The sequence below is a fragment of the Stylophora pistillata genome, chromosome 9 (genome assembly GCF_964205215.1).
Source record: "Stylophora pistillata chromosome 9, jaStyPist1.2, whole genome shotgun sequence".
In the NCBI taxonomy this organism is placed as follows: Eukaryota; Metazoa; Cnidaria; class Anthozoa; order Scleractinia; family Pocilloporidae; genus Stylophora; species Stylophora pistillata.
In genome coordinates this window covers 11,225,563-11,240,841 of record NC_142527.1, presented here as the reverse complement: position 1 = coordinate 11,240,841, position 15,279 = coordinate 11,225,563, and the positions used below count along the sequence as shown (strand labels likewise).

The 15,279-nt window shown below is 38.8% G+C and overlaps 2 protein-coding genes across 2 annotated transcripts; both read right to left on the bottom strand.

Moving 5' to 3' along the window:
• Positions 1–592: 592 nt before the first annotated feature.
• LOC111328155 (uncharacterized) lies at positions 593–1,482 on the bottom strand. The gene has a single exon (XM_022932531.2). It carries the CDS (start codon positions 1,355–1,357, stop codon positions 842–844), a length of 516 nt encoding a protein of 171 aa, XP_022788266.1. The 5' UTR covers positions 1,358–1,482; the 3' UTR covers positions 593–841.
• Positions 1,483–2,782: 1,300 nt separating this feature from the next.
• Positions 2,783–9,817, bottom strand: LOC111328100 (transmembrane protein 216). The gene is made up of 7 exons (XM_022932470.2): positions 9,642–9,817; positions 9,337–9,353; positions 8,196–8,289; positions 6,348–6,446; positions 4,935–5,043; positions 3,828–3,920; positions 2,783–3,543 (listed from the first exon to the last, which is right to left on the bottom strand). Exons 1-7 carry the CDS (start codon positions 9,658–9,660, stop codon positions 3,522–3,524), a joined length of 453 nt encoding a protein of 150 aa, XP_022788205.1. The 5' UTR covers positions 9,661–9,817; the 3' UTR covers positions 2,783–3,521.
• Positions 9,818–15,279: the final 5,462 nt, after the last annotated feature.

Genomic DNA, 15,279 nt, shown 5'->3' with positions numbered 1-15,279 from the left:
AACAGGGACAAATCTACAGACGCAAGAACAATTGGAGTGAGAGGCGCGCTAATTCCAATTTTGTTGTTGTTGTTGTTGTTGTTGTGACAAGTCCTTAAAATCTTGGAAAACAAACAAAAAGAATTTACTACTCTCAAACAACCTCAACTTCCAAGTGACAATATAAACTAGAAACTGGGGATATCCTGGGAACACAGACGTCTTCCACCCCACCCTGGGGGAATATTTTTAGGGATTTGTTAGTGGGTGCAGGGGGGGGGGGGAGGAATACATGGTTTTATCACATGGTTTTAAAGTGGAACGGAGGGGAATCAGTCAACCAAAATCTTCTGCTAACCCCATCCCCACACGATAAATTATGACTTTTCCTTGCTTTGTTTTACTCTTCAATTAATTTCAGGGATTATCATTGTTCACTTTAGCTGTGGGGGTTCGAGATGCCTCAACATAAATCGCACTTCGTTGTAAATTTAAAAAATCTTAACACTCTCAGTCTCTACGCATGCAAGGCAGTTAATATCTCTTCAGAATTCTGGAAGGTAAAAGCCGGGGGTACAAATATCAATAAATCAGGTGCTAAGAAACTCTTATGTACAAACATTTTTAATCACGAATTAACCTTTTATGCTGCCTTTATAAACATTCTTAAAATGAAACTTTACGAGAACAATCACATGCTATGCCCTTAAAATGCAAATTACAAGGGACTTAAAGGTTTCCAATTGTCGCAAGCTTCTCCATTCTATGTACATCAATAAAGTATGTTGGCAAATACTTCCTAAATGGTACAAACTACTGACAGATTCCAAGCGAAATTCGACTATTTCTTCTTGGTATGAAATTATTCCTTGGAACCTCTTCTGCTATCAGAGGTCAAATTCGGAAACGGGTTGTGTGAATAAGAAATCTTCTCGCATGACATTGCAGTGTTTATTGTACTCTTTGTACTTTTTAACATAACTGGAAACTTCGGTTTGACAACCTTTGCACTGTCTCTATACGAGGATCCTTGCTGTACTGCGTAGACCGAAAATAACTGATTCAGTCTTTTCTTTTCACGGAGCCCCATTTCTTTAAGAGCCTTTATGTTTTCTCGTTCTACCAAGCTCTCTTCACGCGCAATACGGGCTTCATCCTTCCGTAACTTCAACTCCTGAGAATATTTTTTTGTTCTGTCAACTTTCTGCTGGAGCATCTGATCATCCGTTGACAGCTCCCGGTTCCTTCTTTTCTTCTGTTTTCCTGTGCGGCCATTACTCGAAGTTTGTACCATAGAATCTACGTTGGAGTAAATCCTCTTCGCAGATACGAGTGAACTTTTACGGACGGTGTCAATCGAAGGAAGAAAACTTGACATATTGTCACAAAAATCTGTCTGCCCAAAGTCTCTTTAGATAATCTTTATAAGCGAGATGCTTTGAAATTATAATCGCATCAAAAACGACTTCAATGGAAAGTAATTTAACTCTTAAAGAAACACAGAAATGCGTCATAATTCCAGTGATGACTTTTTATATTCGAAAGTGCACGCGCACAATGATAACTTAGGTCCTGGGTTACAAGAGCACTGTACACCGCGTCCGACACAGCGGCCGAACGACTGCGCACGTGTAAACGTTATAGTGATTACGTAGCGTGAAGATGGCGTCCATCATGAGCTGCCAGGACCAAATTATCTCACGCCAGTTACAAAACCACACAAGCCAGTAAGAGGGTCAGGGTGTTCTAAAAGCGTATAATATTTTTGGCAACGTTTAAAACAGTGGTAAATACACAGGATACCCGTACTTGAATAACCTTCGTGTTCGAAAAGCCTCAGGCTACGAGAAGTCCCTCCTTTTCAGCGAAGTCCGTCGCACAAGTAAAAAAAAAAAAAAAAAAGGCTTTTCTTCGAAAAGTTATTTTCGAAAAGAATTTTCAAGCGCCTCACTTATGGAGTTTCTGCGGTGCCTCGGCGTGACTTCAAGAGTTCCCCGCGGCGCACTAACAGCATTTTTTTTTTTTTAACTGAATTTTTTCTTGACCCGCGCGACGGACTTCGCCGGAAAGGAGGGACTGTTTGTAGGCTAGAGAAGTCTCAAGTTTTCCTTTTACTTTTTCACCTCTCTTTAAAAGTTTCACTAGAAATAAAGGAGGGACTGTTTGTAAGCTAGAGAAGTCTCAAGTTTTCCTTTTCTCTTCTTTCTTTTCCTTTTTCACCTCTCTATAAACGTTCCACTAGAAATAAAGGAGGGGCTGTTTGTAGGCTAGAGAAGTCTCAAGTTTTCCTTTTCCCTTCTTTCTTTTCCTTTTTCACCTCTCTTTAAACGTTTCACTAGAAATAAAGGAGGGACTGTTTGTAGGCTAGAGAAGTCTCAAGTTTTCCTTTTCCTTTTTCACCTCTCTTTAAACGTTTCACTAGAAATAAGATGCTAGTCACTCTCAGCGGGGTCCATATCAAATGTCGGCGAAAGAAATGGTGTAGATATTCTAGTCTTCTCTGATAGGGACGAATAAATGGAGGTCCCGTCTCCTGCAGGGTTAGGGGTAGGAGACGTTAATTTCCTACGCACGAGATTACTGTGTGATGGATGTCCTCCCCTGGGGTGGTTCGGCAGGGTGGGAATTTGCCCTGAATAGCCCCCATGGGGAGTGGTCAATTAACATATGTATGTATGTATGTATGTATGTATGTATGCATGCATGCATGTATGTATGTATGTATGTATGTATGTATGTATGTAAGAGAGTCTAAAATTATGAAATGAAGGCAATTCACGCAACTCACACGGAGAACCAAAACTTGTCAGTAAAACAGAAACAACTTTATTTCCATACTTAGATTTCAAATCCGCAACGTAGTTCCAGGTTAATGTATTTTAAATTTTCCCTAGACATGAAAAAATCCTGCCACTTCGAGCGATCTTTACACTGCTACGGTAACTAATGAAAGTACAGTAGTACGCGATATAAATAACTTAGTTCTCAAAAATTTCCAAAAAGTATTGAAAATGTGAAATTAAAATGAAGGAAATAAAGGTATCAGGGATTGGAGAGACAGTTTATGACGTGGAAATAAAGCTAACAAAAAATCTACGCATCCTAAATTAACGCGAATTTACCAAAGCCACTTAGCCATTTTTTGTTGCTGCACCAGCAGCAGTTTAACCTGTTACACCCGACCTTCAGTATGCATGTACTCCACACCGTTCTCTATACATTTCATAGGGTGATGACAAGAAGAATTTGTTTAACAATCGCGAGCTGCTTTAGTTGGTATCATTTCCTCTTTTCTTTTGACCATCCTGATCGATCCAGGGGTGATACCGGTATTGTAACGAGAAATTAGAAGGTAGTCACCCGTGGGGGAGGGGGTGGGGGGCAAACGGTTGAACACAAAGATACCCATCGCGGTAGCCAAGGGTTGGAATTCACAACTGCGCCACGAGAAAGGAAAAACACATTAATCACTGATGAAGTTCTAAGTCCAATGTAGAAGATTTCTTGACTTTAACAACTCGTTGTTGGAAAAATTGCAAACATCACCTCAGCATAGTCTGGTGTCTAAAAACAACAAATATAGAGGTTTAAGACGTCTCCCTAACAAAGTCAAAACAACAACTGAGTTGATAACGTAAATTGGTCACCGTAAAGGGTTTCAAAGCTGATATTTCGAGCATTAGCCCTTTATCAGAGCGAAGGTTAAAAAAAAATAACAAACTTTCTGTGAGGAACGAAATCAACCATTTGATAGTAGTCGCTGTGTGTGTATCTGTCCTTGGAAGATTGCAAAACCACAAAACTGTTCTAAATTGCACGGAAAATAGCTTTAATGCTTTTGCTCTCACCTCTTGAAAGTGAAAATGGCAGCAAAACTGAAAATGATCTCAAAACCAAGAAATGCCAAGGCAACACTGACCAGCACCACCTCTATCCTTAAACTAAATCAAACAAAACAAGGCACAACCTCACTTTTAATTAACTGTTTATACCCTAATATCAGTATGTATATTCTCCACACTGTCCCCTATTCATTTCCTAAGGTGCTGACAAGAGAAATTTGATTCATAATCAAGAGCTTCTTTAGTTGGCAATCATTTCTTTTATTTTTGTGACCTTAATGTTTTATTGAGCAGTGATGTTACTTAGAGAAATTAGATGCTAATTGCTCTTTGGGGTCAGAGGGTTCAAGGATGAAATAAAATGACCACAAAACTGAGATTTTGTTGGGCCAACTTATTTCTTTGTGGAGCATATCATGCCTTTGAGGTTAGTGCAATTTAGCCCATGGATTGAAGAACTGAGCTCAAAGCCTGGCTGGCATTACTGTCTTGTGTTAATGGGCAAGACATTTCACTCTCTTAGTGCTTTACCTTTGAGGGAAAGGGGGAAAGGGGGAAAGGGGGAAAGGGGGAAAGGGGGAAAGGGGGAAAGGGGGAAAGGGGGAAAGGGGGAAAAGGGGGAAAGGGGGGAAGGGGGAAGGGGGGAAGGAAGGAAGGGGGGGAGGGGGGAAGGGGGAAGGGGGAAGGGGGGAAGGGGGAAGGGGGGAAGGGGGGAAAGGGGGAAGGGGGGAAAGGGGGAAGGGGGTAAGGGGGAAAGGGGGAAAGGAGGTTGAAGTCAAATGAAAAAAGACCCCTACAAGTGGTAACACAAACACTCTTTGTCGTTAATCTTTTACACCCTCACATTCAGATCTTCATTCTCCATACTGCTTCTCATACATTTTCTGTGGTACTGACTGGGAGAATTTGTTTGACAATCACAAGCTTCTTTAGCTTGCAATCATTGTCCTTATTTTCAAGGAGTTAATATTTGATTCAGCAGGAGATGCTGTGAGGAGAAACTAAATCCCAGTCATTCTTACAAGTTTGAGAATCAATGTCACAGAGATGAGTCAATCTCTAACAAAAATCTGCTTCATAGTTCATAGGACTCAACATTTTTTAATTACTTACACATATGTTTGCCAAAGCAAGATGAATAAGTCAATGAAAAGGACAGGAATGCCAAGCACCACAGAAAATATGAGGGCCATGGTACGTTCTGCTAAGTTACCTTTATAACCTATAAAAGTATAAAAGCAAAAGCAGAGTGAAATTAACCTCAAGATAGATTAATTCATATTTTTGATGGTTTGCAAACTGTGGGACTCAAGTTAAAGGTTAGGGGGTAAATATGTAACCCATATAGCAGACTTTGAAAAAATTAACAAGTTCACAGAATTGATTTGAAAAACCAAAAAACAAAAAACAGAAAAAACAGGTACATCCCAGTTTAGCTGAAAATTGCATATTGTCTCAATTCAAAAAATTGATTGCAGATGGTTTATTGGTTTTCAGTTTCCTGGTGCTTTATTTTAGATGTGTGTAGGAGGTTTGATTCCCTTTGAGGGACTTTGTACACAGAAGACATTGATGTTTGTTGTTTTGAATTCTGTAGTACAGTTAGTTGCACATTGTCATTTCTCAGTTAGTTGTATTGTGTCTTTTCCTGCATAATTGCAATATTTGTAATCTTGCCGGATTTTGTACATCATAATTCCTTGTTCCTTTACTTACTGCATCCATTCAAACCTTTTTGGTTTCGTTATGTAAAGCTGACTTTTGTTCTTTTTGCAGATGAATTAGGTATTCATTTTTCATATAAAGTTTTGTCAGTCATTTTTTGCAAGTCAGTATCCAGGGTTGTGATACAAATTTTGTAAGTGGTTTGTCTTTTGCCTTACCGTTTGCTGAAATTAAGATTGGTTAAGTAAACTATATCTCCTTTAACCTTGTTTTTTGTTTTTTTTGTTCGCTTAAGTGAATCACTGAGTATTGAAGGACACAATCAAAAAAACTGTGTTGGAGTTTTATTCACAGACTCAGATTTGTGTTTGGTTCCATGTTTCCATCTCTCTTGTTCTACCCGTTTCTACTTTCAGATTGGTGTATTTAACAATTTTCCAAAGGCAGGTAAATTTACAATAGGACAAGGTTGTCCCTACTAAGTAAATTACCTTTCCCTATCCCCCATCCAAATTTCAGTAAATAGGCCAGACCACAACACTGGGAGCTACATTCCCTATTCTTCATGATAAGTGTGTGGGTTCCTTAAGATCCCCTGCTAATCAATACAGGGAAGATGCAAAAGATGGGACCTATGGTTTTTTTTGTCCTCATCTGAGAAGATTATAATGTTTATCTATTTCTTGATATTATAGAAAGGTAGCACATTCTCCTCAGTTATTTTAAGTCCCCGAGTGTTGGTCCGGCCGGGGCTAGAACCCTCAATCTCCCGCATGGCAGTCCGCCACTATACCACTTGAACAGATATCTGTTAAGTGTATCAAATAGGTTACATAATAAACTGCAAGTAACCTCACATACCTAAAAAGATTCTAACACCCTCTATGAAAGCCAGAAGAAAGATGATGATAATCTCAATAGTCAAGGTCTTTGCTGTGTCAGGATAAGGCAATAGAATACCTGAAATGAAAAGCACAGAGTAATATTTTGGACACATTGACAAGATTTTATCACCCAGTTGTATCGCTGAGTATTTTTACGAGTTGTGCCATATTTTGACGAGCCCGTAGGGCAAGTCAAAATACAAATAATGAGTAAAAATACTCAGTGATACTACACAACAAAATTTCTAATAAGTTATTTATTATCCAACACGCCAAACTGTTATTTCAGTGCGGGCGAATTTCGTGGATGTTTATTTACCAGGAGTGCGTGACAGAAGTATGCAAAGCGGAACGGAATTGCCGCATTGTTGTGTTGCTGTTTCTATTTTCTTCAATAAATGAAGAAATTTCCTCGTCGGCTCACTGTTTTTCTTCATTGAATTCATCTAATACACTTGGATTTACATTTGCCAGCCATTCTTACTCTTCGTCGCCCGAAATATAATTCAAATTATCCGCCATTTTTTTTTCATAACTACTATCCAATTCTTTGCTTGCGCGATGCGAGAAAACCTGTTTAACCGGTACTCTAGAGTACAAATACTGCATGATATTTGTACCTGCCTATGGTGTTATTTGTACTCTACGAAGTGTAGTTGGATAATAACTTGCATTATTAAAAACTAGATCATTGGATAATGCAATTCAAGACTTTTTATTGGCTCAGCCATTATGGTATATCAGCCAATATACCATAATCTACAAATATGGTAAGCGTACGTGTCAGGTTAAAATTAAAAGGGAGCTAAAAATTTAATAAAATTTAATAATTCAATTCAACGTTTTTAATAAAATGATTATTCCACTCACGCTTGTTGGATATTAGATGATAACAGCCAACTCGGCGCTACGCGCCTCATTGGCTATCTATCATCTCATATCCAACACGCGCTCGTGGAATAATTGTTAAATATTGTATGGTTAATTGGACAGTTGTGGAGTGTTGCAAATTAAAGACCTGTCACAAACGCTCTAATATGTATAAACGTATACATAGGTCTCTACCAAGCTACCTGGATGATCACCTAGTAATTAATCACAAATGTCATTCACGGAATACATGGTATGTTAATTTCAACACTATTTGCCCTAAATATAAAAGAGAAACCAAGGGTGGACACACATTTGCAGTATCAGTTTCAAGACTCTGGAATAATGTACCCTTATCTACTAGGAAAGTGGATTCTATAGCCTGTTTTAAGCATAACTTGTGGAGTAACTTTTTTATGGACCAGCAATTTTTACACCATTTTCATATTTAATGATCGAGTTTTATATGAAAATTGCATTTTTTTTTTTTATAATTTTAAGTGTTATTCTATTTTTAACCTGTAATTAGTTGATTAAATCAGGACCACAAGTTTATTAGCCTGTGGCTATTATGTGCTACCCTGTATAAATTAAGTCTTTATTATCATTTATTATTATTAGAAACCACTTCTCTATTATTTTACTTCACTTTTTTTCTTCCTTAAAGTGGATTTCTGGAACAGCATGAAAGCAGCTGTCTTGTGAGCTGAACTTTATTACATCACGTTGAATAGCCAGGTTAATAGAAAATGTCCACAATGGAGGGGTGCAGAGTGAATTTCTTTTGCAGCTTTCTAAACCAAATATTGTATGCCAAAAAAAGTCTGAGAGCTGAAAATGCTGTCAGGTGTAGTTTTTTTTTTAACATGCCTTTAAAAAAAACTCTTCTAATACTTCTCCTTTAAGTAAAGAAGTCCCATTAGCCCAGGTGGCATTTCAGAATCTGTAAACATACCTTTATAAACATAGAGCAAGAGTTCTGCAACACAAAACACCATAACATACCAAATGTTGAGAAAGAGAAATATTTGCAGCGGTAAGGATGACAGCTACGAGAGAGAGTTAAGGATGTTTCAGGGTTTTCATAAAGAAATGTAAAAGTAGAAGATTCATGTAAAGTAACAAGAGAATCTCCACCTCTACATAACAAAAGCTGTCCCCATTTAAATTTGGGCAGTGAATTCTGCAGGGTGGCTGGATAATTCTCCAACTACTGTATTTCTTCACCTATGTGCTGAGTGATTTTTTCAGTAATTGACAAAAAGGTTTGGAAGATTTTTTCACTAGAAATGGGGTTCAGCTTATAGACAAGGGTTTGGGATTCAAAACCAAATACAATTGCTGGATAATTTTGTCCCCCACCTGTAGACAAGTTTTTTTTTTAGGCATACACAGAAGCAGGAATCAGATACAATAACAAACCCAGACAGTCATTTAATTCACAATGAGATAGAGAGGGTAGCAATAACCATTTAATTACAGTGCAAGTTCTCCTCATAATTACAACATTCTAGTGGAACCTTGATTAAATAAAGTGCCAAGGGACTGGGAAAATTGGTTCGTTATATTGAGGGTTCAATGTATCAAGATTCTGTGGCGTACATTTTACTTTAACTTTAGCCAGGCTGCAACTGAAGTATCATTTGTTATACCAAGGACTTCGTTATATAGAGGTTTGTTAAATCGAGGTTCCACTGTACCAAGAACACAGACGATCAGGACTGATGACCAAAGGGTGTTAAATTTTCAATAGATGAAACAACTAACAGCAGAATGGCGTGGACAGGCTACAGTAAAAACGATTTTGAGCAAGATAAGAGTAAGAAAAAAAAAATTCACATTTCAAGGAATAACTCAGTTTTGATTGTGAGCAAATAGTGTAAGGGATGAAACAATGCCTGATAAATTACTTGAATTGACTGTTGTAAATACAATTTATTGTCCTATAATTGACATATTTTAGGGATTCCACTGAGATATTAACATAAAACAGTGAAATTTATCTTCTAACATCAAATCACACCAATTGGTAGAGAAAGAAAAGTTATAAGAAAAGTTATAAAGAAAAGTTATATGGGTTATTAATCAAAGGATACTTCGACAACCGTCTTCCCTGTAAAATAAAATGTAGCAAAAGCATATATTGTGGCTCTGAAATAAAATTAAATACTGTAACCCTTAACCGTTCCGAACCTTTTCCTTTTATTTTCCTTCTATGACTAGCTGAGAATTTCAGCTCGCTAAAACAAAATCTTGAGGACATGCATAATTACACCACTGTTTTAAAAGTACAGCAAATCGAACCTTCTTATCAAACCAAGTCAGTTATGTTATAAACAACCACCGAATGTGATCAAAGAAAAAAAGATTTAGCCATAGACGATGCTCTTCCCAAACGTACCTCTGTTGTTGCCCGCCATATTTGTTTCCTCGCGTAAGTTTCCGCTGACCTGATAGAGACCCTTCGTAATGGGTTCGTTCGAAGAAATCTGACCAATCAGAGTTCTTGTATAATTGAAATAAGGAAGTTTATTTAGTGGCAAACCGCAAAATTTGACGAGAGGAAACTAGTCGATGCGGCAATATTACAAGAATTGAATTGGAATGGGATGTTAGAACAGATTATTAAAAGCTGCTTTCTCTCTCCATCATGAATTTTTTGCAAGGACCAAGAAGGGTGAAATGGCTTCATCCAATTCCTTCGCAACTGCAAGCGGTATGTGAATTCTTTGAAATTTCTGACTGTCGAGCATTTAGCCCCCAAGACTGTTGCAAACCATGGCGACAGAAATAGCCTCATTCTTCCTTTCGGAACATTGTCTCCCGGTTAGCTCAATTGGTTAGAGCGCTGGATTGAGTTGTGCGGGAGGTCGAGGGTCCGAGCCCCGGCCGGACCAATACCTTTCTATAATCCAGAAATGGATAGATATTCTAGTCTTCCCGGATAAGGACGAATAAACCGTAGGCCCTGTCTCTTGGCAGGGTTAGGGGTAGGAGACGTTATTCATTTCCCACTCACGAGATTACTGTGTGGCGGATGTCCTCCCCTGGGTGGGATGGGTGGGTGTTGGCCTTGAAAAGCCCCTATGGGGAGTGGTCAATTAACCTATGTATGTATGTATGTATGTACGTACTTCGTTCATTTCTTTATTAGCTGTCCTCTACTAGACAAAAAACGTAAAATCAACAGAATTTTCGCGGTCTAAGAATGGGAACTTCGACAATATACTTAATTAAGTTTCCATTTGAAACTCAACGCCGCTCACACAACGTAAGCTAAGGGTGAGGTCTGGCGCCGTTGGAAACGGTTTACGATCTATTCGCCCCGTATCTGGCATATTACTTCTCGATATCTGGGCTCCATAGCTTTTAGAAATCCAGCAACGATATTGATCGAATAATTTAACGAGTGCGGTTATCGGATTAAAGAACGCGGTAATGATCCAGATTTGAATTAAGGCATCTTTCGCCCGCCGCGAGTGCCGCACTGTTATTGAACGTTACAAGGTCACGAAGCGCTAAGTCGACTTCTTAAATGGCGAGCTCAATTGGTGATTCGACAAGTCGAAGTCGGAAAACAAAGGCTCGACCAGAAGTTGTTCCCAAGTCCATAATAGACAAACTCGATCGTCTAGTGCTTTAGATACACCTTTATGTCGCCTCTCAACAAGGCAGCGCTCTTTTGCTTTCAGAGGAGCCAAACTCTGGAACTCTTTGAATGATAATATTACATCCTTAAAATGCTCCAAGAATTTCAGGCGTCAATTTGCGAATGTCTTATTAGGTTGATGCTATATTTTTGTAATTTACGATCTTATTGTTTTTATATCTTTAATTACCTAAAATTTTAAATTTGTAGTTTTTAATTATATTGAGCAGAAAACCCCACTTAGGGAGCATCAATAAAGTATGTATGTATGTAGGTAGGTAGGTAGCTGTAGGTAGATAGGTGTAGGTAGGTAGGTAGGTAGCTGTAGGAAGGTAGGTAGGTAGGTAGGTAGCTGTAGGTAGGTAGGTAGGTAGCTGTAGGTAGGTAGGTAGGTAGGTAGCTGTAGGTAGGTAGGTAGGTAGCTGTAGGTAGGTAGGTAGGTAGCTGTAGGTAGATAGGTAGGTAGGTAGCTGTAGTTAGGTAGGTAGGTAACTGGAAGTAGGTAGGTAGGTAGGTAGCTGAAGGTAGGTAGGTAGGTAACTGTTGGTAGGTAGGTAGCTGTAGGTAGGTGGGGTAGGTAGCTGTTGGTAGGTAGGTAGCTGTAGGTAGGTAGGTAGGGAAGTAGCTGTAGGTAGGTAGGTAGCTATAGGTAGGTAGGTAGCTGTAGGTAGGTAGGTAGCTGTAGGTAGGTAGTTATCGCTATGCGGAAATGATGAAACGCTATAACGAAATGATGAAACGCTATAACGAAATGATGAAACGCTATAACGAAATGATGAGTCGAGCATTTTGTCTCTGATCTACTTTTATACCATCGCATCCACCCATATGCCTCGCGAAACTCTTTAGTTGAAAATATATTTTCATTTTTAGTGACATTCTCCTCGACGTTGCATACGGACTGCACTTGGTCCCTCGTGTAAGACTACGTCCGGCTACCGGGCATTTATACAAAATATAAACAAATCGATCAAAAAGTACTCCATCAGTTAATTATATCCCCTTGTTCGCAAAAATTCTGTCAAATGTGCTCTCGGTTTTGGGACATAGTATTCGGAACATGAAATTACCAAAGGCATACGAGTGCAGGCCATTTGATGACGATGTTTGTTCGCTTCGAAGACGATGACAATAGCATGAAAGATACTCACTTGTTGTGGGTGCAAAGATGGCTGAAAAGTCCAATACGTGCCAGTCAGATTTGATAGATAATGACCGGTATCCTACTTATTTGATAAATTTGACTAATTACTTGAACTTGGCCTTCCCAAACTTTCCTCTGTTTATCAAGAAGTGCGACACGATCCTGAACTCGCCTTTATATATATCCCACATCTAACGTTAGGATAAAATTAAATGTGTCCTGTCTAGATCTGTTAAGCTTTTCTTTTAATTTGAGCTTTAATAATTTTGTCCTAAGTCAAAGAATATGCCTGATGATGAATTTATGTGTGTGAACATTCTTCTTCCTTCTTTGATCTCTTCTTTTCCTTGTTAATTTGATTTTTAATCATAAGGTGTTCTTTTTCAGAATCAAGTATCAGCTTGTAGTACAACTGTAAGGTGAGTTTCTTTTAGTAGATGTTGGAATAAATTTAAAAAAGGTGGGCATTTGTAAGTCCTCTAAAGATTAATTTTTTACTATCAGCTTGTAAGTTTAAATTTTTATCAGTTTGGGAATTTGAAAGAGTTAACTGTTTTTCATTATCCCTCCACCTGCAAACATATCACCCAACAAAGTTATAGAATCCTTTGCTGAGACATGAATACATACTAATTATTAACTGTATATCTATCAAGGGGCAAAATTGTATTCTGGTCTAAATCCTTGACTTAAAAAACTTACACAATTCATCTGCACAGAATGTGGGATAATCAGAGAAAACATCAAACATATGATGTTAACTTATCGCTAAGTTGATTTGGAAACATTATGTTGAGCCAGTCAACTCAATGGTAATTATGTTTAACTCAAGTCAAGCATTTCACGATAAAGTGAGTCACAAGATATAAGTTGTTTTTGCTGATTTCCAGTGGGTTTTGGTGCTTATTGAAGAAGGCTTGTTACAGGCCTAGGTGATAACATTTTATCTGTTTTCCACCGACAGAATCTGGACCCAACGAGATATGACGGTGAAAAGGAAGAGAGAATGGAGGTTGATGATGAACCTGGTAAATGCATTTCAGATAATTATAACCTGTTTTGATTTGAATGTACTGATTGTCACATTTGATCAACATTGTTACAAACTTTGTTGGCTGGGTACGGTGAGATCATGCGAACAATTGTCCAATGGGTAAAGAGATTTTTTGAGGACTTGTTCAAATTACAAATTTTTGGGACCGTCAATACACTAATACTTACAACAGAACGCTTCGCGACCACGGGCTGTTTAATACATTCTGAGAATATACTAGCAGCTTACATGTGCAAAGTTCCCGTATTTTATAGGGTAGTAAACAATGTCATGTAAGAAAGACAAGATGTACAATGGTAACATACTCGTGTAAGTAACACAGAATATGACATCTTTTTTTTTACGGACGCCAACATGCGAGCCCTAAGTTAATGAAATAAAAATAGTTCGATAGTAATTGTTCGTGGCCAAATTCCCTGAACTTAACACGTTAGATTAGTATAGGCTAATACAATAGCAATGAAAATATCATTCAATGAAAAGTCATAGTAATTGATCGACCACGAATGTCTCTTGAATGTCTATTGCACATGCCAAGAGTCCACTTAGAGCTAACTGTTTCAGTTAAAATTTATGTGGTATAATCAGTCAAATATGCAGGTCTGCGCCAATTCTCGGTCTAGACGATGATTCTGCTATGGGCACGTTTTGTGCTGGTCTATGCCTGTATTTTGTTGGTCTAGCTTTGTCTTGTACCGGTCCTAGAGTCTCTTGTGCCGGTGTCATAGCCAGTGGTTGATATTCCTTTAATTGTAGATCGACATCTGTAGGTAGTTGGTCATTGTAGAGCATTCTCATCAGGGAATCCCTCTGTTCAGGGCTATCTCGGGGTTGTAACTGCTCCCCTTGAGATAGTATCGATTTCTTGGATGGTTGGTCAGAGTTGCCAGTGCTCATAAGTAGAGTCTCCCTCCAGTCTTCACAATGTCCTCCTTTTCCACTTTCTTCACGCATAATGGCATTGGCCAATTTAAAATGGCTCAAGTCTGCAAATTTCTCGACCATCTGTGACTTACTTTACCGTGATTGTAGATCCACCAATTCTGATAATTATATAGAAAATAGGTTCGTACGCAGTTGACCATTTGTTGACCTTCTTCTGTTTCAACAGGACATAGTCACCCACAATAAAGTTGTGCTCCCTGGTATTTGTACCACCGCGTCTCATCTTCTCCTTGCAGAGCTTGTCTTTCTCATCGATCAAGTCATCATCTTGCTCACTCCTTTCTTTCAGTGTTGTATGGCTTAATTTTGTCCGGATTGGCCCGTTAGGCATTGCTTGATAAGGGGTTTCGCCAGTAGCTGGGTGTGGTGTGTCCCTGTAGACCATTAACATGTCGTGGACGGCCATGTTTCTGTCAAATCCAGTCTTCCCTTGAAGATGGGAAATTTTTTCTGTTTTGTTAAGAATCTGCATGAAGCACTCAACTTGTCCATTAGCTCTGGGATGTAGGATGTCACTCTGTGGTGTTGAAATCCTTCTTCTTCTGCAAAGGTCACAAATTCTTTTGAATTAAATGGCGGACCATTGTCGGACTGCATTCGTTTTGGTATGCCATGATGAGCGAAGATTTTCTTTAATTTTTCCTTGTTGGTTTTATTGCCATTGAGAACACTACTTCCTTTTCCGGGTATAGGGTTCTCTGATCCAGAACTACCAAATTGAAGTGACCATCCGGATAGGGTCCTCCAAAATCAACTGAAATTTCTTCCCATGGTTCTTTTGGGATCGCTGATAGTTTGATAGGTTCCTGTCAGTAGTCTTGTGTGGTGACTTGACAATCATAGCAATGTCCATCATTTGGTCAATCACACCATTCATACCGGGAAACCAGTATTTGGCTCTGTGCATTTGTCTCGTCTTCATGTCCTAACTCGTGGGCTGTTTTGATGACTTTTTGCTGTAATTTTGTTGGTAGAACAATTCTTTCCATCCTAAATACCAGGCCTTGTGTTTCATATAGCTCATCCCTGATTGGATAGAATGGAGCTAGATCAACATCTTTCTGGCTTGCTTCCCAGTCCCCTTTCTTGATGGTAGTGCTGAGCTTCTGCAGTGCAGTATCTCGACATGTTTCCTCTTTTATCCTGTCCAATACAACTGCATGCTCTGCTTCTACACTTGCCTTCAGAATCCTCTCAGTACTGTTATTACCAATGATTGGAAGTGGGTGTCTTGACAAAAAGTCCAG